Source organism: Zootoca vivipara, chromosome 9, assembly GCF_963506605.1.
Source record: "Zootoca vivipara chromosome 9, rZooViv1.1, whole genome shotgun sequence".
Classification (NCBI taxonomy): Eukaryota; Metazoa; Chordata; class Lepidosauria; order Squamata; family Lacertidae; genus Zootoca; species Zootoca vivipara.
Window position 1 is genome coordinate 55,905,009 of NC_083284.1, and position 21,736 is coordinate 55,926,744.

At 43.6% G+C, this 21,736-nt stretch overlaps 2 protein-coding genes across 8 annotated transcripts in view; both read left to right on the plus strand.

Moving 5' to 3' along the window:
* EXOC1 (exocyst complex component 1) overlaps positions 1–6,136 on the plus strand; it is a 37,622-nt gene extending 31,486 nt beyond the window's left edge. For 2 of the 5 annotated variants that reach the window (XR_009558168.1, XR_009558169.1), the window contains 8 exons: positions 164–274; positions 363–439; positions 686–914; positions 1,421–1,604; positions 2,677–2,876; positions 3,977–4,171; positions 5,165–5,765; positions 6,078–6,136. Coding sequence is in view for 1 of the 5 variants with exons in the window: in XM_060278796.1 (XP_060134779.1) it covers positions 164–274; positions 363–439; positions 686–914; positions 1,421–1,604; positions 2,677–2,876; positions 3,977–4,171; positions 5,165–5,317 (1,149 nt within the window). In the remaining 4 variants the exon portion in view is untranslated. Of the gene's footprint in view, positions 1–163; positions 275–362; positions 440–685; positions 915–1,420; positions 1,605–2,676; positions 2,877–3,976; positions 4,172–5,164; positions 5,767–6,077 lie in introns of those variants that run through there. The other 3 variants (XR_009558170.1, XR_009558171.1, XM_060278796.1) reach the window with 2 other exon arrangements.
* A 700-nt stretch (positions 6,137–6,836) lies between these two features.
* The window catches only part of CEP135 (centrosomal protein 135), a 45,289-nt gene continuing 30,389 nt past the window's right edge, over positions 6,837–21,736 (plus strand). Inside the window, exons 1-8 of one of the 3 annotated variants that reach the window (XM_060278805.1) lie at positions 6,837–6,975; positions 8,286–8,441; positions 9,302–9,492; positions 11,317–11,484; positions 12,604–12,745; positions 13,313–13,397; positions 15,234–15,362; positions 16,244–16,459. In XM_060278805.1, coding sequence (XP_060134788.1) covers positions 8,329–8,441; positions 9,302–9,492; positions 11,317–11,484; positions 12,604–12,745; positions 13,313–13,397; positions 15,234–15,362; positions 16,244–16,459 — 1,044 coding nt within the window. In that variant the 5' untranslated portion in view covers positions 6,837–6,975; positions 8,286–8,328. Of the gene's footprint in view, positions 6,976–7,308; positions 7,800–8,285; positions 8,442–9,301; positions 9,493–11,316; positions 11,485–12,603; positions 12,746–13,312; positions 13,398–15,233; positions 15,363–16,243; positions 16,460–21,736 lie in introns of those variants that run through there. The other 2 variants (XM_060278804.1, XM_060278806.1) reach the window with 2 other exon arrangements.

A 21,736-nucleotide genomic window follows, 5' to 3' on the forward strand; every position in this document is an offset into this window, starting at 1 on the left:
ATGAAGCTGAAGACCAGAGAAGCTTTTTAACTGCACAGACAAGAGCCATGTGTGAACGTACCTTCGAAGGAAATAGATATGGTGCTTCTTGACTGTGGGCCATCAAGAGTGGCAGTCATTTGTATGCTAAATGTATGGGGGTTTTTCTCGTTGTTTTTTGTAGATTTTTGAACAAGTCCTAAGTGAACTGGAACCCTTGTGTCTGGCAGAACAAGACTTCATTAGTAAATTCTTCAAACTTCAACAGCATCTTAGCATTCCTGGAACACCCATGGTACAACTCCATTTTAAATATTGTGGACTCAAAAACTTGAGTTGCTACAAGGAGCGATCTCCTTCTAAACCATCCCTTCTTTTTTCAGAGTGATGCAGAGGAGGTGGATGGAGGAACTTTATCAAGGGCACACAATACTGGTGGTCTACAGTCAATGTCTTCAGAGTATGTTCAGTATTAAGCAAAAACAAAATAATGTATTTTCCTAGGTTCTAGAATCATGACAGGTAAAGCTTCTAAAAGCGGAATTATTTAAGATCATGGCAGTGTCACGTTAAAATGAAGCAAAGCCCCTTTTCCCCTTTTGTACTTTGCACCAGTAGATCTGGGAACTAATTGTTCACCTAGATTTCTAAAACTAATTATTCAGTAAGTACCGCACTTGCCTAATGTCCACACTGTATTTTACAGGAATCACATGATCCGGCAGATGATGATAAAAATATTTCGCTGCATTGAGCCAGAACTGAATAACCTTATCGCTCTTGGGGACAAGATTGATAGCTTTAATTCCCTTTATATGCTGGTGAAAATGAGTCACCACGTATGGACAGCCCAAAACGTGGATCCAACGTCCTTCCTCAGCACAACACTTGGAAACGTTTTAGTGACCGTCAAAAGGAACTTTGACAAGTGCATTGTAAGTTTTCAGCGGCTTTCATCGCACATTCGGCAAACCAGGTAGAAATTCACATTTGGTGAGGCAGTAGGATTGCTCCCCTTGCCTCAGTGAATTGGCCATATCAGATGGCAGTGCTGTGTATGTGCATAGATTCCTACCTATATACGCCCAATAACTTGAAATCCCTGCCCTGCAGAACAAGGTGGGGTAGGATCACACATAAGAAGCATGTTTTGTGCAGTGTGAATCTATTTTGTCTATATGCGGAATACACTGAGGTCCTATGGCTCAGTGGGTCGTCGTCGTCGTGTCCCCCCCCCCCCCATGCATTGACCTTTAACTCACGTTTAACTATAAGGCACCGTATAATAAACTATCTCTTTGGCTGGGGTAGAGGAACGATGGCACATGTCCTGCCTCCTGGTTGGTTGCAGTTTGGATCCATCTGCCTTCGTATCGCCTCTTTCCCTTCCTCAGTTTAAAACGAAAACTTATGGTCTGCGATCTTTGTTTTTCCTCTTCAGAGTAACCAAATCAAACAGATGGAAGATGTAAAGATATCCAAGAAGAGTAAAGTTGGAATTCTCCCCTTTGTTGCTGAATTTGAAGAGTTTGCAGCCTTAGCTGAATCCATTTTTAGAAATGCTGAACGCAGAGGAGACCTAGATAAAGCCTACCTAAAACTTATTAGGGGAGTTTTCACTAATGGTGAGGTCTGCCTCATAATCAGTCCTTTTTCTGTTGTATCTCATATATAGTGTCATCCTGTTGATGAAATGGGTTAAGGCTCCAGTCCTACCCTCACTTGAACTCATTGGAATTTACCTCTGATTGTCCTGTCAATCACTGTTACTAAACCCTGATTTGTCCTCGTATGCCAGCTATTTATATTATAACATGGTTTAAAACTGAAAATGGAAGCATTGCATTCAGTATATTGGCCTGGTTCACACACCGTGCTAAGGTGAATTATTGTTTGACGCAAGCACACAGGGTCCAGGAAAGGCAAACATAGCCACTTACTCCTTCCTGGTTGTTCTGCTTCTGTGTTACATTGAGCTTGAGCCATGGTTTGTTATCAAACCTAGGCTCATGGTTCAGCTCCCTTGGATAAACCACAAGCTGTAAACCATAGGACTAACCTGGGTTGTAACTCATGGTTTGTCTAGCAAGAGATAAGCCACAAATCTAGATGCAGATGACAATACTTAGCGCAGCAGCGAAATAACTAGGGGTGAGCCAAACAGCTGTGACCTCTCTGGAAGTCTGCATTTTCATGCTAAGCCATGGTTTGTTTTCATGTGATGTGCAAATCAGGACACTATCTTGCCTTTTTAGTTAATAGAAACACAGTGACAGCTGTTTTCCATATGGAGTTGTATACTTGTATTTATGGCATGTCATCAAACAGGAAAAAAATTAAGGCACAACTTAGCAAAATTTAAGACTTGTATAAGCAAGTGCATAACTTTTCCATTAAACTATGTAGCATTTAAAAGTGCTTTACTTGACAGGAGAGTTCCTTTTGTGTTTGTATATTATCAACACAGCCACTTCAGGATTCTTTTTAGAGTGGGTTATCTTATTTCCACCCGAGAAATCCTACTGTCTGGTTTTAAAATGACATAGATATTACCTTCCTACCTGAAACTAAATATATGCTGTTCAGAAATTATGTGCTGAGGGTTTATGCTTATGTGTTGAGATGCATGTGTTGATTCTTTGCCATCTTTGCTGTTGGTGTGACCATGTGTGTCATTTGGTTTGGGGTTTTTTTTAGTGGAGAAAGTAGCAAATGAAAGCCAAAAGACACCGCGGGATGTGGTCATGATGGAGAATTTTCACCATATCTTTGCAACTCTTTCTCGGTTGAAAATCTCGTGTTTGGAGGCTGAGAAAAAGGAAGCTAAACAAAAATATACGGATCACCTGCAGTCCTACGTCATCTACTCTTTGGGACAGCCACTTGAGAAATTAAATGTAAGACATGTCCTTCTATAACTTCAATTCTGGGGGTTAAAAAACAAATACTAAATTTAGAAGGCTGTCAGAAGCAGACTTCTACAGCCCAAGATGCACATTCCAATTGTTAATTAGTATGGAAGACCTATTTATACCTGCTTTTATTCATAAATTTAGCATTCACCCTGTAATATTATATAGCATATGATGATGGAAGAATAGAGTACATACTAAAACTCCTAACAAAAATAGGTTTCACAAAGGCTGCAGAAGCTCTTTTGTTTCACCTACTCTCTTGCAATAAAATACTGAAGAAGAGATGGAAGTTGTGATAGGAACAAGAATGGCATATTATGACATGGGTTATCGCTACGCATCTCAAAAAGTTATGGAGAGGCAAGCTTGTAGATTGTATTTAATCATCGAGAGTAGAATGAGCAACATATGTGGTGTTTTGATCTGATAAATATCCACATTGTGAAATGGGGTACTGTTGCTAGTCAGCATCTTATCTAACTACATTATTGTTGTAAATGGGCTGAAATAAAATACGAAAGGCTTTGTTTATTACATTTTTTTATATCCCAAGTTTCAGGATGCATATCCTTCAACGGTAGCTTATATAAAAAAAATAAACTTCATTTAAGCACACAAACACACATTCTTAATATCAACCTATGAAAAGCCATTGGGATGATTCTCATAGTACAGCTGCTGTGGTGCTGAAGTCCACTTGGACAGGTCTTTGCCTATGGCCCTCTCTCTCCTGGAATCCTTCCTGCAAGACCAATTGATGATGCAGTGGCTCTAGGGAGAAGTCCAGCTTAACCAATGTGTACAAGCAGAAATAACAATATAGGCTACATATATATCAATGGGGCACAGGCATAGAATGTAGAGCTTTGAGTGTGATGAGTTGCATTTTGCTGATCTAGGTGGCACCTGACCTCTCTTACAATAGCAAGTAAGAGAAATCTGGTCAGTTTCATACTTCGAAAATAAGCAGGAAAAACTGCTTTCCAACGAGAATAGTGTAGAAGCCACGCTTAATACCAGGTGTTTAAGGCTGAGCACCGTTTTGTTTGTGGATTTTAATATATTTGAATACTTCACATTAGCACTTCTTTGAGGGCGTTGAAGCTCGTGTGGCGCAAGGTGTAAGAGAAGAGGAAGTGAGCTACCAGCTGGCGTTCAATAAACAGGAGCTAAGAAAAGTTATAAAGGAGTATCCCGGCAAGGAAGTGAAAAAGGGGTTGGACAATCTTTATAAGAAGGTGGATAAACACTTGTGTGAAGAGGAAAACCTACTTCAGGTAATATAATAGGTATTAAGAGTGTGTATAAACCCAGTTAATGCTGTGTAAATGTTTTTGCTGTCCTTGGTTTGTCTCTTGTTTAAGGTAGAACATCACACGTTTGAGGTAGAAAATGTCTGGCAGTAAAATGATGTAGATCATAGAACTGCATCCAGATAAAGGGTGAAGCCAGGGGGGGGGGGAGAGAGAACATTTGAGGAAGTGCAGGACGCATTCAGCCTTACAAGCCACGGTGAAGACTCAATAACCAGGTTAATTTATATAATTGTTGCATTTACATCCCACATTTCCATTTGCGGGGGGGATGCCGAAGGCACCTAACAGCAATAAAAGCAACAGAAAATCCACATTGACATAGAAGAAGGGAGGAAGGAAGACTGTGTTTGGGCTATGTCACTTGGTGAGGCTCACCTGATGGAATACTTCAGAGTCTCTTTCTACATAGGAAGCTTGCATGCCAAAGAGAAACGTTCTAGCCTTGTTTTCTATTTCACTTGCTAGTGTTGAACCTTCACCTATAATCTGAAGTAAAGAAGCCTTTAGGACGTTGCTGTCTTATTGGTACAATTGTAAACGGACTCCTGAGCAAATAACTGGCTAAGGATTGTGATGGTGTCACACGTGAAGGCATATAAAAGTACATATACTGGCAAAAGCTGAGCAGGGAGAAGGTTCATCCTGCTGTTTTCGATGCATGTGTGCAAGGAATTGACTCTTACCCATCTGTCTTGCCTTGCCTCTCCATAGCAACAGCAACTCCACTGTCCTCCTAGGTCCTAGGAAAAGGGAGATGGCAAAAGAGACAGTGCCGATATACTTAACCATGGCGCTAAATGTTGGAAATGGCTCCACACACACATTTCCTTGGAAGGTGCAGAGCTGTCCTCAATAGTGAAGCCAATCAGGAGGACAGGCCTTTAGTGATATGGATTTGTAACCATGAATAATATTTACATTACTGAAATTCTGCTTTTCTTCTTTTATTGGTAGGTGGTGTGGCATTCTATGCAAGATGAGTTCATACGTCAGTACAAGCATTTTGAGGGCTTAATAGCACGCTGTTATCCTGGATCTGGAATTACTATGGAGTTCACTATCCAAGACATTTTAGACTACTTCTCCAGCATTGCACAGTCTCACTAATATCTGCCAAGGGTTAAAGCAAGATAAACTAATGAATTTGCTGGGAAGAAACTTTTAGCACTGAAGACTTGTTACTTTGTGAGATGGAATTTTGAGGAATGTCCTTAATTATCTTTATGCCCATCAGTTGATGGCCTGAGGAGAAATGTTGCTTACTTACTTGATAGAAACAATGTTAAAGCATACTTTTTCACATGTAACACAGTCTGGCTTGTTTTATTTTCCATGTTGATTAGCCTTGTATAAATCCTAAACTCTTTGGCTTTCCTGCAGCGTCCAGTAATTATGTTAAAGTATTAAAATTATTGTACAAGGCTGAAAGGGTTTCTGTATCAAAATGTATTAATATATGGATTGATGGAACTTGCAAGCATGCTCTCAATAATCTATTTACATGACTTTATGGTTGTAATTCTTCTGATCCAAGATAAAAATAACGTTTACAAAGGTATCTGAAGAAGTGTGCATGCACACGAAAGCTCATACCAAAATATAAACTTAGTTGGTCTTTAAGGTGCTACTGAAGGAATTTTTTATTTTGCTTCGACTCAGACCAACACGGCTACCTACCTGTAACTAGAACTATGGAAGGCACCACATTGAGCCGCATGAAATGGAAGTCCAGGTATCTGAAGAAGTGTGCATGCACACGAAAGCTCATACCAAAATATAAACTTAGTTGGTCTTTAAGGTGCTACTGAAGGAATTTTTTTATTTTGCTTCGACTCAGACCAACACGGCTACCTACCTGTTTACAAAGGAGTTCCTTGTATTTATTTACCTATCTTATGACGTGCATTACACAAAAGGAAAAAATTGTCAGTCAACTGAGGGATTCAGATACTATATTTAAGTTATGTGTTTTTACTTTTTACATGCATACATTAGTTGAAGCTTCCCTGGAAACACTGAACTAACTCTTTGATTCTAAGGACTAGAACTTTAAATTGGTTATCACATTGATGAAGAAAACTGCTAAATTCGGTACTCAGCTGGAGAGAAAGCCTACCTGAATCTGTTTTTCTGCCTAAGCTTGGGAAGAACTTCTGCCCCTTATGGTTGTACACCTGGATTGCATAAGAAATGGATTGCTAAAAGGAGTTTTGAATAAGATACTTAAACCATATTTAGATCCTTATGCACAGCACTAACAATTGGGGGGGGGGGGAATATGCAATATGTAAGTAGTACAGATAAAAGAAGTGATGCTGCAGTGAAAATAGTTTTGATTGCCTTTTCAGCCATCTCTGTTTCTTCCTTAATGTTTTTGCTGTTCTGGTATGCTGGCATTAACAATCCATTGCAGATTACTATTTATTCACTTTTTAGGCAGAACGAGAGAATTAAGTTCTAGTAGTTTCTAGAGCGCATCTGGGGATTCCTGGCCGGGCGAGTGACCCTTAAAAAGGCTCTCGAAACCTGTCCTCCCAGCCTCCGCCGCTAGAGGCCGCTGCGGCAGCGCGCGGCGGAGCCCCGGTTCGTCCGTTAAAAGTTCCCCAGAGCGCGCTCGCGCTCGGAGGGCCGTTTCTGGGGGCGACGCCGGGCGGAAGCGGAGCGGCGGCGGACGCTTCGCGCGCCATTTTCAAACGGCCGCCTCGGCCCACACCGCCGCTCCAAATTCCTGGGAGGCTTTTTTTGCGGGGGAGAAAGAAGCGAAGGTAGAGTAGCCCGAGACCCAGGAGGGGCCCCGAGGGCGAGCGGTGGGGGGAGAAGAACCAGGCCGCGGGTTTAATGGCCGAGATTTATTAGAGAGGCCTCACCAAGGGCCCGTTTCCATGGCGACGGCGGGGTGGTGACGTCACTGCGAAGGGAGCAGCCCTTTCAGCTGCTGTGACGCTTCCTGGGGCCTTGAGAACGAGGCTGCCTTGAGAAAGCGCTGGCGCCCTCGTCCTCCGCAATCACAGAGCGGCCACTTCGGGTTCCTTGCCTTGCGGCTCTGGCCAGACCTCCCCCCCCCTGGTCCCACAATCGCTGCTTCATGTTTAGTCCCCTCCTCGCCGCCCCCCTTGGGTTGACCCTCCCGCCCAGAGCACCAGTCGCACCCCCCCTTGCTCCCTTCACTGCGATCCCTTTGTCTCTGCAGCTGCTCACCGCAGCCTCGCCTCTCTCCTACGTCGTTGCTCTTCTGCTTGCTTCTTGACCCATCATATCTATATTTCTCCTATAATTCCTTGCTGTAGAATAGTTGCTCTCGAAAAACAACAGCACACACCCCATTGTTGTTTGCAGAGGGGTGTGTGACCATCTGTCATGTATGCTATAGTTGCCATTCCTTGCATTGCACGGGGTTGGGCTAGATAACCCCTGGGGTCGCTTCTAACTCTACAATTCTATAATTCTGTTGTGTGTGTGTGTGTGTATATATATATATATATATATATATATATATATCTCACACACACTTATATGTGCTCCACGAAGTTCAGGCTGGCATATGTGATATCCGTGCTCCCCGACTTTATCCTCACAACAGCCCTATGAGGTAGGTCAATCTGAGAGACAGTGGCTGGCCCCGGATGCAACCGGTTTGGTTGCACTGGGCGCAGAGCCTCGGGGAATGCTGCAACTATGATGTAGAGTGGAAGGCAAGAGGCGGGTTTCCCCCAGTTTTGGCATCACAAAATGAAACCCCATGCACAGTGCTTATTCTTCAACTCATTTTGTGAGTCACTAGTGTGTGTTCTGAATTGGTACTGGATTGTGGTTGACTGGTTGCACCACATGCAATGGCTACATCTTATGAACTCTAATCTGTTGTTGGTTTCTGAATTTGATATGTCAGGGACACTCCAGTTTGCATCCATACTCTTCTAATTCACCCTCTTCCTGGTAAAAAGTAATGTCTCAGCTGCCTGAATACCATGCTAACTTGTATCAGGTCATGACCAAGTGCCAGAATGCAAGGAGCTTGGTTTTGCATGTTTGTGTTGTAATGGTGTAAGCTAACATGTGCTTAAATTATTTGCAGATCCCATTTTTCTCACAAAAGACAGTTCAAAAATATCTTCACAATGAGCACAGCTGCAGAACGAAAGTTCGTTAATCTAAGGAAGCGGTTGGATCAGCTGGGTTATCGACAACCATTAGGAGTGGAGAGTTTGCCTTTGGTGGAAAAGCTTTTTAGGTATCAAAACAAAAGGGAATAGCAAAATGTACTCATAGGTGCTATTGGATTGATATTTGCTGTTTAACTACATTACACTAGTGGTGAAAATTTGTCTTCTGTGAAATGCATTGAGGTGGCTTTGTCAAAGCAAATATCCTATGTTAATCCTGAAATGCAATTTAAAGTAATCTTTTGTAACCTCACTGTACACAATCTAAAGACATCAGTTTCAAATTTCACTAGAATGTATTGTAACTGGCTTTTAAAAGCATGCCTAAAATTAGCTGTAATAAGCAACTGTTTTAGAACAGATGTCTGAGTTCAGTGCATAGAAAAATTTGTAACAGAAACATTCCTGTGACATAAGGGAACCCTGGTGTACAATATTAAATGTCCTAGCCAATAAAAATAGGGTTTAATTTGAACAATCGGCTTAAAGAATGGTGTGAATGCTGTTCCTGTAAGCAGCATTCATCCTGAAAAAACAAATGTTTGGTTTCATGCATAAGTGGGATGTCTTGTATATGCAGCCACAAAGTCGGGGTAAATTCTGCCAACCAAATGTTGCACATTAATCTTAGAAATGCTGCCTGCTTGTCTCCTCCTTTATTGCGTGTACAAGTAAATCCCCTTTTGATTTTAATGAAAACTTGGCCATTTAAGTAAGGTTAAGATTGTAGTCCATGCATACTTGCATAGACATAGGGAAATAGATGAAATGTTCTATTTTAAATCTGGTTGGCTAGTACACCAAGCCAAAATCTGCCTCTATTCTGGCCTAGGGGGTGACTGGAGCAGGGTATTTATACAAAATACTAGTTTTGGCCATTATAGGATTCCTCTCTCAAGCCTGAAAATTTGTTTTCCTTCCATTTCAGTGACCTTGTTCATACAACTGAGAGCCTCCGGAGTACTAAGCTATCTGCTGGAAAACTTGAAAAAGAATACAGCAACTTTGACGTTATTCTAGAACCTTATCGAGAAGAAAATGCTAGGCTCACCCGTGAAAACAATGAACTACATTTAGAAATTCTGAAACTGAAAGAACAATTGGAAAAACAGGTCAAAGGTAATATTGAAAACCTAACTGATTATTTGTCTCTTAGAAAGGAGGGCAACAAATTTTGACTATCATTGTTAGTTAGCCAAAACTTGTGGTTGCCATTGATCCCACAAGTCTTGCCTCTAATAAGTTTGGTGGTAGCACTCTACCCTTTTTGGTGAGTTTTGGAAGCACTTGCGCTGGTGACGCAGCAGGAAGATGGAATCTGCAAAAATCACCTTACCTTTTATCTTTGTGGTTCTCTCCATTACTTCAAAAGCAGAATGGCAGCATTGAATGCCACCCAAAGACTATGTTTCTTGATGCAGTGGTGGACTGGATAAGGGCCAATAAACTGTCTGAATCCTGGGAAGACGGAAGCTCTTTGGGAATCTCCCTCTGAAGGAGCAAGTGCATAGTTTGGGGGCACTCCCAAATGCATCTTTTTCACTAGGGGCCCTGTTGTCCTCTGTGGCTAGTTGTGCCTTCTGCCAGCTTCATCTGGTTCTCTAACCACAGCCATTCCTGGACAGGGATAGCTTGACCACTATAGTCCATTGATAATCTCGAGGCTACTGTAATGCACTATATATGGGGCTGTCCTTGGGTCTGATTCAGAAGCTCCAGCCAGTGCAGAATGCTGCAGCCAGACCACTTGTGGGAGTGACACAATTGTTAAAACGGCTGCACTGGTTGCCCATCTGCTACCAAGCCAGGTTCAATGTTCTTTTATTTATTTACAAAGCCCTAAACAACTTGAGTCCAGGACACCTCAGGGATCACCTGAATCCTTATATACCAGCTTGATCACTGAGATCATCTGCAGGAACGTCTTTGGTTGCTCCCCGAGTAGGTGAAACCTAGCTTTTAGTGTCATCAGCCCAGTCCTGTGGAACATCCTACCAATAGAGATTCAGCAGGCACCTTCTGTGCCAACTTTTAAATGTCCACTGAAAACTTTTCTGTTCTGCCAGGCCTATGCAGGCCACAGTGGTCTTTTTATGTTATAAATTTCTTTTTGCTTGTTTTTAACTTTTAATGATTTTATTGGTTTTACATTTTTATATTGTTGTGAACTGATGTGATACATCTATGACACAGCGGTATATAAATATTTTTATAAATAAATACATAAAGTTTGAAACCACAGCATGCTAGTGTTCTCCATGAGAAGCTATGATACTAAGAGTCAAGGAAATGAGAAATAGTTTAACTGATTAAGGCTGCTTCAAGCAATATTTCATTGTAAAATGTCTTCTTAATGTTGTACACAGCCCTGGGATCTTTTGCTAAAAGGTGGTATATAAATTGAATAAATAATAATAATAAAAAACAATAATACTTGATACGATCCCCAAAACTGATCTAAGTTTGAAGTGCACATATGTGTGTGTTTAGCCACTTCATTTTAAACTAGTTAAGTGGCTTTATTGCAGTGACTGCAAACACACACACTGTGATGGGTCTTTACCATAGAAACATAGAATTGTGGAGTTGGAAGGGACCTGAAGGGTCATCTAGTCCAACCCCCTGCAATGCAGGAATACCATGAATATCTCTACTTGTTAGGGTTGTAGTCTTGCTTTAAATGGATCTGTTGTGTTTGTGGTTTTAACTGTTTTATATTATCTCGTGTAAATCACCTTGAGATGATTGTTTAGGAAGTGGTTGTTGTTGTCATGTTTTTAAAAGAGACAAGCAACTAAAAACATGTTCAGGCAAATTGAGATTTGCAGCACATGTGCATTTTAGCACTTGGAGATAGAAGAAAAATATTGAGCTGTTTGTTATTCCTAGTATGCAGGTAGAATAAAAAGGAAGAATACTGTTGATTTTTTTTCTTCCTTAAAGGTTTGAAAACTACACTGAGGAAAGTTGAACATGAGAATGCAGATATGAAATTTTTGAATAACCAGTATATACATAAAATTAGATCATTAGAGAAAGAGAACAAAGCCAAGACTGACAAGATCCAGCAACTGCAAGAGAAAAATCTGCAAGCAGTGGTTCAGACACCAGGTACACTTATCAGATTCAGATTCTGCACTAATAATTGCTGCAGAACCTCGGTTATCAAACTCCCTTTACAGAGGTTTGGTTTTCTCCCCCTCTTTTAAGCTTTAGGTGAGCTTCTATAACTTTATTTCACTGATACTTTTGTACAGGTTAAATATCTGTCTCCTTGTTTTTATGCTGATTTGTTTTTTCATTATTTTGCTTTATTTTATTAAATTGATTTTAATAATTTTGACTGTGCATTGTATTTATTTAGTTAACAGTTTAAAACCACTATTTTATTTTATAAAGTAAATCAAGGCATACTTTTTGAAAAATAAATAGACATTACCTACTTTCTTTGGGATAGAAGTCAGTTCCACGTATCTATCCCTTCCTCAGCTGAAATTGTTGGGGAAGCCCACAAGGTGATGGCCAACGTGACCAATGGCCACTGGTGCCTACAAGGAATTGCCAGATTACGACACATGTTGCGGATAAAACATAATCTCTCAGAGCTCTATGAGCATTTAGTAAAGATTTGCCTCTGTGCTTTCAGGCTGAGATATTACCATCTTTATTCTTAGGGCATTATATGCAAAATCTAGACTTTTACTTGTATAGCCACACTAAAATATGGTGTTGGGTGGAGACAGCCCAATCACAAGCGTGTTTATTCAGTACCACTGAATACAATTGGGTTTAGGATACATACATAGGAATTATAGAATTTACTTGAATTTAGGCAATAATCCTAACCCCACTGTTAGTTATATGCATTTACCATTGAATTGAAAGGACTTCTGAGCAGTCATGGTTATGATTGCACTGTTATTTCCCGTTGAAATCAATGAAGGACAGATTTACACAATTTTATGCTTGCAAACACAGTAATATAATGACATTGATGCATGCTCTTAGTCTTTGAGGGCTTTAATGTAGTTTTATGTCTATATAGCATGTAGATTTCATTTAAGCTTTTTTTTTAATGAACATTTTTTAAAATGTATTCTTCGTCACTCATATAATTAGCTACTGCTTAAAAGTATTATTCCAGTAACAAAGGAATTTCTTTGGTTCTTCAGTATAAAGAAGAACTCTTGAGGCTCTTTAATTCTTAGTAATATGCATTTATCTTTGTAGGTGGTAGGAAAAGAAATATTCCATTCAGGCGTCAGCGTATGCAGATAGACCAACCAGTCCCTCCCTCAGGAATCGATGCTTATCCAATTCCTCAGCCAGATGACCCATATATTGCAGATCTTCTTCAAGTGGCTGACAACAGGTGATTAATGGTCTTTTAAAATCTTGACATACTAGTAATGCCATCCTGACATCTCCCTCCAGTCTTCTATGAATGAGAATTAGTCTCTAACCCTTCCCCTCCCACTTCTGTGGGAGAAAATGTTTGGGAAGAATTACTTAGTTCTTTAATCGCCGTCAAAATCACAAGAAAATCACAAGAAATCAAAAGTTACTATGGCATTCATTATACATTTTTAAAAACCAGAACAGTTTATGTATTGCACTTTGGCCTTCCTTCGGACTTCTTCACTGTGATCAAAAAACAAAGGATTAGCAATGTTAGGTTTCAGTGTTTTATAAGGTTACAAAGTTCAGTATATTTTTCTTAGTGAGTACTATGCCTATTTGAGGGGGTTATTAATGTAAAACACATTGTATTAATTACTTTAAGTTTTTCTGCTTCTAAATGTATGCAAGCTATTGCATGACTTAAGATTTTGAGTGACTGCAGAACAGGTAATAATAAGAGAACTAGTTGTCTGCAGAAAATATTTTATTAATGTATAATTCCTGAATGAAACTCACATTCATATAAAATATATTTCAGAATTCATGAACTGCAGTTAGAAGTGTCGGACTTGCAAGAAAAGCTAGAGATAGCGGAACGTGAGGTGAAAAATTACAGCAAACAGGTAAACTAATATTTTAAGGGGTGTGTATTTTGCTTCTTAACTTTTCAGTATAGTCTACAGTTTCTCTTTGCTGAAGAAGGGATCTTAAGATCAGCATTTCCCCCAGGAACTGTCAGCATTTTGTTAATGTTCTGGTTAAAAGCCAGTAGTGGCTTGCTTTGGCATAGCTACTTCCGTATTCATTCTGCTGACAGAGTGGGGAATGTAGCTCAGTGGTACAGCTCATGCTTTGCATGCAGAGCATCTCGGACTCAATCTGCAATCTCTGTCTGAAATGCTAGAGAGTTGCAGTCAAGTGTAAACTATACTGACCAAGATGGGTCAGGATTCTGACTCTGTATATGGGTCATTTCAGTTAGGGTCCCTATATTGCAAAGAGGTTGGTCCAATTTTTCTGTGTATGGTTTTGGCACATTAGCTTTCACCAAACTCCTGTTTTTTTCCTTCCCGGGCTATTCACTGATATTATAGCACCATCCATCTATCTCAGTGGGTAGAGCTTGACAGAATTTATACAGAGGAGTTTTTATCCTTCTCACTTGTTCCTCCCTTCCCTTCCATTACCTTTTTCTGTTCTGGGCATGCACACAATATTTTTGTAACTATGTGCATGTATTCCTTTAATAAAACAAAACAAAATAAAGCAGGAAGCATAGGAGAGAAAATGTTACCAGCCCAAGTTACCATATTTGACAAAATACAAAATTGAGGCATGTGCTTTCTTTACAGATGGGATGAGGGAGAAACTGGGCAGTATCGATTTGCATTTAATTTTAGTTTTTTAAAAAAAAAAAATCAATACTGAGGACTTGCACAAAAGTGCCTGATGTATTTACTATGATTACAGTTTCTGAGTGAATACCCTACTTGTACTGTGTAGACATCTCGAGAGAACAACTCCTCCTAACTGGCTAGTCGAAATTTGGACACTCCTCCAGCATAAGACAGTTGGTGGAAACTGTCGCACTTGTATCAAGTGAGGAGCAAACAGAAGTAGGTGTGTGGTATTAGAAACCACCCACCAAAACATGTGACAAATCATCCACAAGAAAATGTGCTAGTGAGCATCCACACCAGGAGTGACCGGACGTGTATAATGGGTTATCTGATAATTTTTGTGGTACAGTCAAACCTCAGCTCCCCAACACCTCCGTTTTGGAACGTTTCAGCTCCTGAAAGCCAAAAACCCAGAAGTAAATGCTCCGGGTTTTGAACGGTTTTTTGGAAGCCAAACGTCCAACACGGCTTCCGCTTGAGTGCAGGAAGCTCCTGCAACCAATCAGAAGCCGCACCTTGGTTGTTGAACATTTTGGAAGCTGAACGGGCTTCCAGAACAGATTACGTTCAACAACTGAGGTTTGACTGTAAACGGAAATCCCAATTAATTGTGGGGGAATCCTAGCTGGCATTTTGATGATTACAATGATAAAATGTTGTGCGTAAGCATCACCAGTTCTACAACAAACCCCAAGGCAGCTTCCTAAGGAGAGATTCCTATTAATATTCAGTTTCCTTTTCAAAGAAACTTAATCTCATTGCACTTTACCTGTGTTGTGTTGGCATGTGTGGCTTTGATGAACTTGACAGGCCCCTAGAACACTTGAGGAGGACCCTTCCTGCATGCTATCACAGCCTCTCTGGTAACACATTCACAAATGGTCCATACATCAGACTGGTGTTGAGGATAATTTCTGGTAGGATGAGTATTTTCATTGGAAATCATAGGATCCCCAGAACAGTCCCATATCCTTATGTTCTAAGTGGAGAAGTTCTGGCCAGACATTTATAACAGCAACACTAAATCATTTTAAAAGAATAATGATTTTATCTCCAAAGGTTGAGCTGCGAGACAGTGAGATTGAGCGTTTAGGCCTGGCACTGGATGGCGGTCGCTCTCATGATGTCATATCTTTGGAAGCCAGAAGCAGAAGTAATGAAAAAATTATTGCTCACTTAAATTTACAGGTAACATGTTTGAGTCTCTTTCACTTAGAAACCTTTGTAAGATTCCTCAGCTCCCGATAAAGCTTTTGTGAAGTGCTGCAACTCCAAATCCATCCATAACTGTGATCAAAGATGTCACGTCCCATTTTACTGCCTGTATCCTACACCTACTCATAAGTTAGTTTATTCCTTTTGTGGTCATTGTGTTCCAGCCGATAAACTTTTCCGAGTACGTTTCCGAGCTCAGTTCAGTGTTGGTGCTGACCTTTAAAGCCCTAAATGGCCTCGGTCCAGTACACCTGAAGGAGCATGTCCACCCCCATCGTTCTGCCCGGACACTGAGGTCCAACACCGAGGGCCTTCTGGCAGTTCCCTCGTTAAGAGAAGGCAAGTTACAGGGAACCAGGCAGAGGGCCTTCTCGGTAGTGGCACCTGCCCTGTGGAACGCCCTCCCACCAGATGTCAAAGAGAAAAACAACTACCATACTTTTAGAAGACATCTGAAGGCAGCCCTGTTTAGAGAAGCTTTTAATGTTTAATAAATTATTGTATTTTAATATTCTGTTGGAAGCCGCCCAGAGTGGCTGGGGAAACCAAGCCAGATGGGCAGGGTATAAATAAAAAAATATTATTTATTATTATTATTTAGCAATGGTAATATGGGTGAAATGTTCTGGAGGCTGTTTCCTCCAAATGTTTGGGAACTAAATTCATGACTTGGCTATTCAGGTAATTAAAATGTCCACAGATCTCAAATGTTTCTTACGTTCTAAGAACATGAAGTACTACAGCTAATAATGGAAAGTTATTTGAGAACTAATTGCTAGCTTTTGTTTGGCTGTAGTTGTGCTTCTACTGTTTTATTAACTTGAAACATTTTGTGTGGTGGGAATGTGTTTCAGATTGAATTTCTGCAGCAAACAAACAAAGAGCTTGAAATGCGCATACAAGAGCTGCTGGACAGTAAGCAAGATGTCACCAGTGAAGTGGCTCATTTAAGCAATAAAAATGAAGAACTGTGCCAAGAATTGAGTGAAATAGATCATTTGGCACAACAGTTGGAAAGGCACAAAGAAATTGTGCTTGAGACTGCAGATAAAGAAATTGGACAGGCTAAGGTAAGGGAATTCTGTAACTTGGTGGAACATCAAGAAAATGTCTCAACTCCCAATGAAAGGTTTCAGGAGTTGCATCTGCTTTTAAAAGTGCATGCATTTGCCCTTGTATTTTAAATTTCATAAAGTGTAGTGCAGAAGAGAATTTTCAGACCAGCAACATCTGGAGAGCCATTACTTCCATATCATTGCTGTAATGTATGGATTTTGATATTTTGTTGTATCTGCAATGTTTGTAACAGGCCCTTGCAGATTATAGTGGAATGAGGTATGTTTTGTAATTGGCCAAGGAACTGAGTAACCATATCCTATAAGAAGGATTAGTTTAACCTCCAAAAGGACCTTTGGGGATGTCAGATGAGTGTTTTGATATTTTCTTTCCTACTAAGGACAGCTTGTGGACATGCTGCACATTTGCTAGAGAACTTCTCTTTAGCCTGCTGGGTTCCCTTATTCTGCAGAAGGGATCTGGAGACCTTCTTGTAGATTTCCTCACATAGATCTTTTCCAAGTCATTTGATATCCCCTTTGCCACCAGACACCTCCGATATCATTCAACTGTTCTCCAGTTCCATCAAATTTTCTGCTGCACTCCAGGTCTCTTTGTCCCATAGCGGCTTCAAAATATGTACTATTTACAGTAATTTCTGGTTTTCTCTGCTCCTTGTATCCCCATCTGACAAGTAAATAGAATTATTATTATTATTATTATTATTATTAATGATAATAATATACCACCCTATACCCACAGATTATGGTAGTTCAACTGCAAAGCTTTTTTGCTACAGTTTATAGCATGGGTAGGCAAACTAAGGCCTGGGGGCTGGATCCGGCCCAATCGCCTTCTCAATCCGGCCCACGGACGGTCTGGGAATCAGTGTGTTTTTACATGAGCAGAATGTGTGCTTTTAAAATGCATATCTGGGTTATTTGTGGGGCATAGAAATTTGTTCATTATTTTTTTTCAAAATATAGTCCGTCCGTCCCCCCCCCCCCAAAGGTATGAGGGACAGTGGACCGGCCCCCTGCTGAAAAAGTTTGCTGACCCCTGGTTTATAGGAATAATACAAATAACATTTATACTGTGTGAGGGACAGGGGATATCGCGAAGTCCCTCCCCTCCTGAGTTCAAGCCAATCACCGAGCACAGGGGAAAGCAGAGAGAGTTCCGATTCCAGTAGGGAAGCAGGAAGTCGGGTCCGAGGCTCAGGCAAGGTAGAGGAGCCAGGGTCCCAGGCGGGACAGGAAGGGGCGAATAAGGGAGGGAGACCCATCCCCCCAACGCCAGAACTACGCAGAAAGAGGAGGGGAAAGAGGATGGGTCTGCCAAAGCTTTTGTGTTGGAGAAAGACGCGCCAAAAGCCATTAGGAGGTTCTGAAACCGACTGATCACATCACTCCGTGTAAATAGCATGACTTCAGCACTGTAAATACGCAGCACCAATAAAAGAATAAAATGCAGAGCTGCGTAGCGTCGTTACTCTGAAGTAGTCCGCTCCGGCCACTGTGACAGCAACCTCCTAATCCTTTTTTGGGCTACTTTGGAGTTGCCGGGATGAGCGTGTCAGAGGCGGAGAAATGGCGGCAGATCGCGGAGCAAGCCCAGCAAGAACTGCAGCAGCTGTCGCTGCAGGCGCAGGGGGAATTGAAGGCAGCTAAAGAAGAGACTAGGAAGGTCCAGGACGACCGGCTACAACTTGCGGAACAGGTGAGAGCGCTACAGGAAAGAGAGCAGGAATTAAGGGCGGTGGCGGTAGACCTCCAAAACAAGCTGGATGCAGAGAAAAACAAGGCGGGAGGGGCACCCCAAGTCCAAGTGCTGCCAGGAAGGAGAGCCGGGACGCTAGTAAGCAAGTTCAATGGAGACCCGAGGGAATATCAGGGCTTTGAGACTGAGATTGTGTATGCTCTTGAGCTGCACCACGCTGAGTTCCCTGATGATGAGCACAGGGTAGCGTTTATTGTGGAGCACCTTACCGGGGCAGCCAGGGAGTGGCTAAGACCGTTAATCGCAACAAAGAATCCTTGCATGAAGAATGTCAAACTATTTCTAGAAGGTTTGAAAACGATGTATTCGTCCGATAGTCATATGGACCAGACTAAGGAGGAACTTCATAATTTACGCCAAGGAAATATGACAGTTCGCGCGTATTGGGCGAAATTCACCATGCTGGTGCACAGATTGGGGTGGGAACTCGAGTCACCCCCAATGCAAGCGGCGTTCTACTTGGGGTTGCATGAGGAGGTGAAGGATGAGCTCTCGAGAGGTCCAAAGCCCAGTAATATGGATCAGCTGAGCAAAGCGGCTCTGGCGGTGGGGGTGAGACAGGAATCCCGGTGGAGCGACAAGCAAGCAACGTGCGCAAAGCGGGCTTGGTTCCCACGGTCGCAGGAAAAGCCACTCCCCCAACAACCCTTTCAAGCCACGCCTGGGGCCAGTCAGGACCAGGAACCCATGCAGATTGATAGCGCGCGCGCGCGCGGGCTTTTCAAACCCCAGCGGCGCCAAGACGCAAGGAGGGAAGGGGTGGGAATTGCTTTCTCTGCAACTCCCCCCAGCATCTCGTCAGAGACTGCCCACATCGCAGGGAGTGGCAAGGAAAGGCGGGAACGGTTGTGCCCTCCCCCACTGACGCAGCACCACAGCAGGGAAACGGGAAAGCCTGGCTGCAGGAGACAAGGGGCAGCAGCCAGGCACAGTCAGCAGACAACAGCCCCAGCCCACCCACCCGCACAGAGAGGAGCAGAGCCAGCCCACCCCTCCCAGAGCAGGAGTGGTTCTAGAAGTGACGCTCACGCTCCCAAATGGCTATCCCCTGACGGTCCTCGCCCTAATTGACAGTGGGGCGTCAGCGAACTTCTTCTCGAGAAACTTTGCAGAAGAGCACCAGATCCAGCTTCTGCAGCTGGATTTTCCTCTGCACGTGGCAACCATTGACGGCAGAGAGCTGCTGGGAGGGGCCATCACGCATCAAACCCCCCCCATGAGAATGACGGTGGGAAGGCACTCAGAGACACTGGTATTCAACGTCACCACCATCTCAGACCCCCCCATCGTCTTGGGCATGAGCTGGCTGGCGCGCCACGACCCCTCCATCAGTTGGCACCAGAGATGCATCACTTTTGGATCGGACTTTTGCCTGGAACATTGCATGCAGCACCAACCAGGGGAGGGGCCTCCGATAGCCACGGTGGCCACCATGCACATCAAAGGGGGTGAGGCGATACCCAAGCCGTACTGGGACCTGCAGGAGGTCTTCAGCGAAGCGGAGTCCGACCACCTACCCCCACACAGGCCTTTTGACTGCCAGATCAACCTGGTGCCAGGGGCAACTATACCCCCAGCCAAGCTGTACGCCATGTCAGACCAGGAACTGGAGGATCTGCGCGCTTTCATCGACAAGAACCTCAAGCGGGGGTTCATCAGAGAAAGCAAGGCAGCAGGGGGCAGCCCGGTCTTCTGGGTGGACAAGAAAGACACGCAACAGCACCGTCTGGTGGTGGATTTTAGACGACTGAATTCAGTGACAGAGCCAGTGGCTTTCCCCATGCCCAGAGTGGATGATCTCCTGACAGCGGCACGCAGGGGCAAGATTTTCACCAAGCTAGACCTGAGGGGGGCGTACAACTTGATCAGGATCCGGGAAGGCGATGAATGGAAAACCACGATGTTCACGCCTCTGGGCTCTTTTGAATATCTGGTGATGCCCTTCGGGTTGCAAGGGGGCTCAGCATGCTTCCAGGCCTTCATGCACCACGTCCTGGGGTCCCTCCTTTTCAGGAAATGCTTGGTCTTCCTGGATGACATCCTTATCTACTCCGATGACCCAGTGCAGCATGTGAAGGATGTCAGGGAGGTGTTGCAGCGCCTGAAGGAGAACCACCTGTATGTGAAGCTGGAGAAGTGCAAGTTTCACACCAAGGAGGTGGACTTCCTAGGCTACAAGCTGTCAGACAAGGGGCTGGCGATGGACAAGGACAAGGTGCAGGCCATCCTGGACTGGCACAGCCCCAGGACGCGCAAAGATGCCCAACGCCTACTAGGCTTCGCCAACTTCTACAGGAAGTTCATCAAGAACTTCTCTCGCGTTACGGCTCCCATCACTGACTGCCTGAGAGGCAAGCAGAAGTTCAGGTGGACACCAGAGGCGCAAGCAGCGTTCGAAAGCCTCAAGAGGGTGTTCGCCTCAGACCAGAACCTGTTCCACGTGGTTCAGGACGCGCCCCTACGCGTGGAGACAGATGCTTCTGATAAAGCTGTGGGCGCCATTTTGTTGCAACTGGACGCCAACAGAGAGTGGAGACCCTGTGCCTTCTTCTCCAGGAAGTTGACCCAGCCAGAGCGAAACTACACGGTGTTTGATCGGGAACTTCTTGCGATCCACGCTGCGTTCCAGCACTGGAGACACTTCCTGGTGGGCGCCAAGCACCCCATCCAGGTGTGCACAGACCACAAGAACCTGGAGTTCTGGAGAACTGCCAGGGTGCTCAACCAGCGGCAGATACGGTGGGCAGAGTTCTTCTCGAACTTCAACTTCTCCATACACTACATCCCGGGAGAGCAGAATGTCAGGGCGGATGCCCTCTCCCGCAAGCCAGAGTACATGGAGGAGGAGGCGCCACCGGCACCCAGGCACATCTTCCCCCCGTCAGCTTGGTCCTGCGGAGCAGCAGTGGTAAGCGAGGCAGAACTCACAGCACTGACGGCAGCGGATGAATTTGCCAACCGCATCTTCAGAGAACTGAGAGGGGGGGGGAGCAGGCAAACGACTTTGCAGAACGCAGGGGGCTGCTTTTCTACAAGGGGGCACTGTACCTGCCCACCACCCAGCTTAGACGTACGGTCCTCAAGCAGATGCACGACAACCCAACGGCGGGTCATTTTGGGAGGGACAAAACCGCTCACCTAGTCATGAGACACTTCTGGTGGCCAGGGGTGCGGGAGGATGTGAGGGATTATGTAAGGGGCTGTGACACCTGCCAGCGGGCAAAGGTGGTCAGAGCGCCACCAGCAGGTTTGCTGGAGCCCTTAGCCACACCGCACAGGCCGTGGGAAGTAGTGTCCATGGACTTCATCACAGACCTGCCGTCGTCCAGGGGCAAGACCGCAGTGTTGGTGGTGGTGGACCTCATGTCCAAAATGTGCCACTTTATACCGTGTGCCAGGGCGGTCTCTGCAGAAGAGACAGCCAAACTGTTTGTGGATCACGTATTCAGACTGCATGGATTACCTTTAAGGGTTATTTCGGATCGTGGCCGCCAATTTGTTTCCAGGTTCTG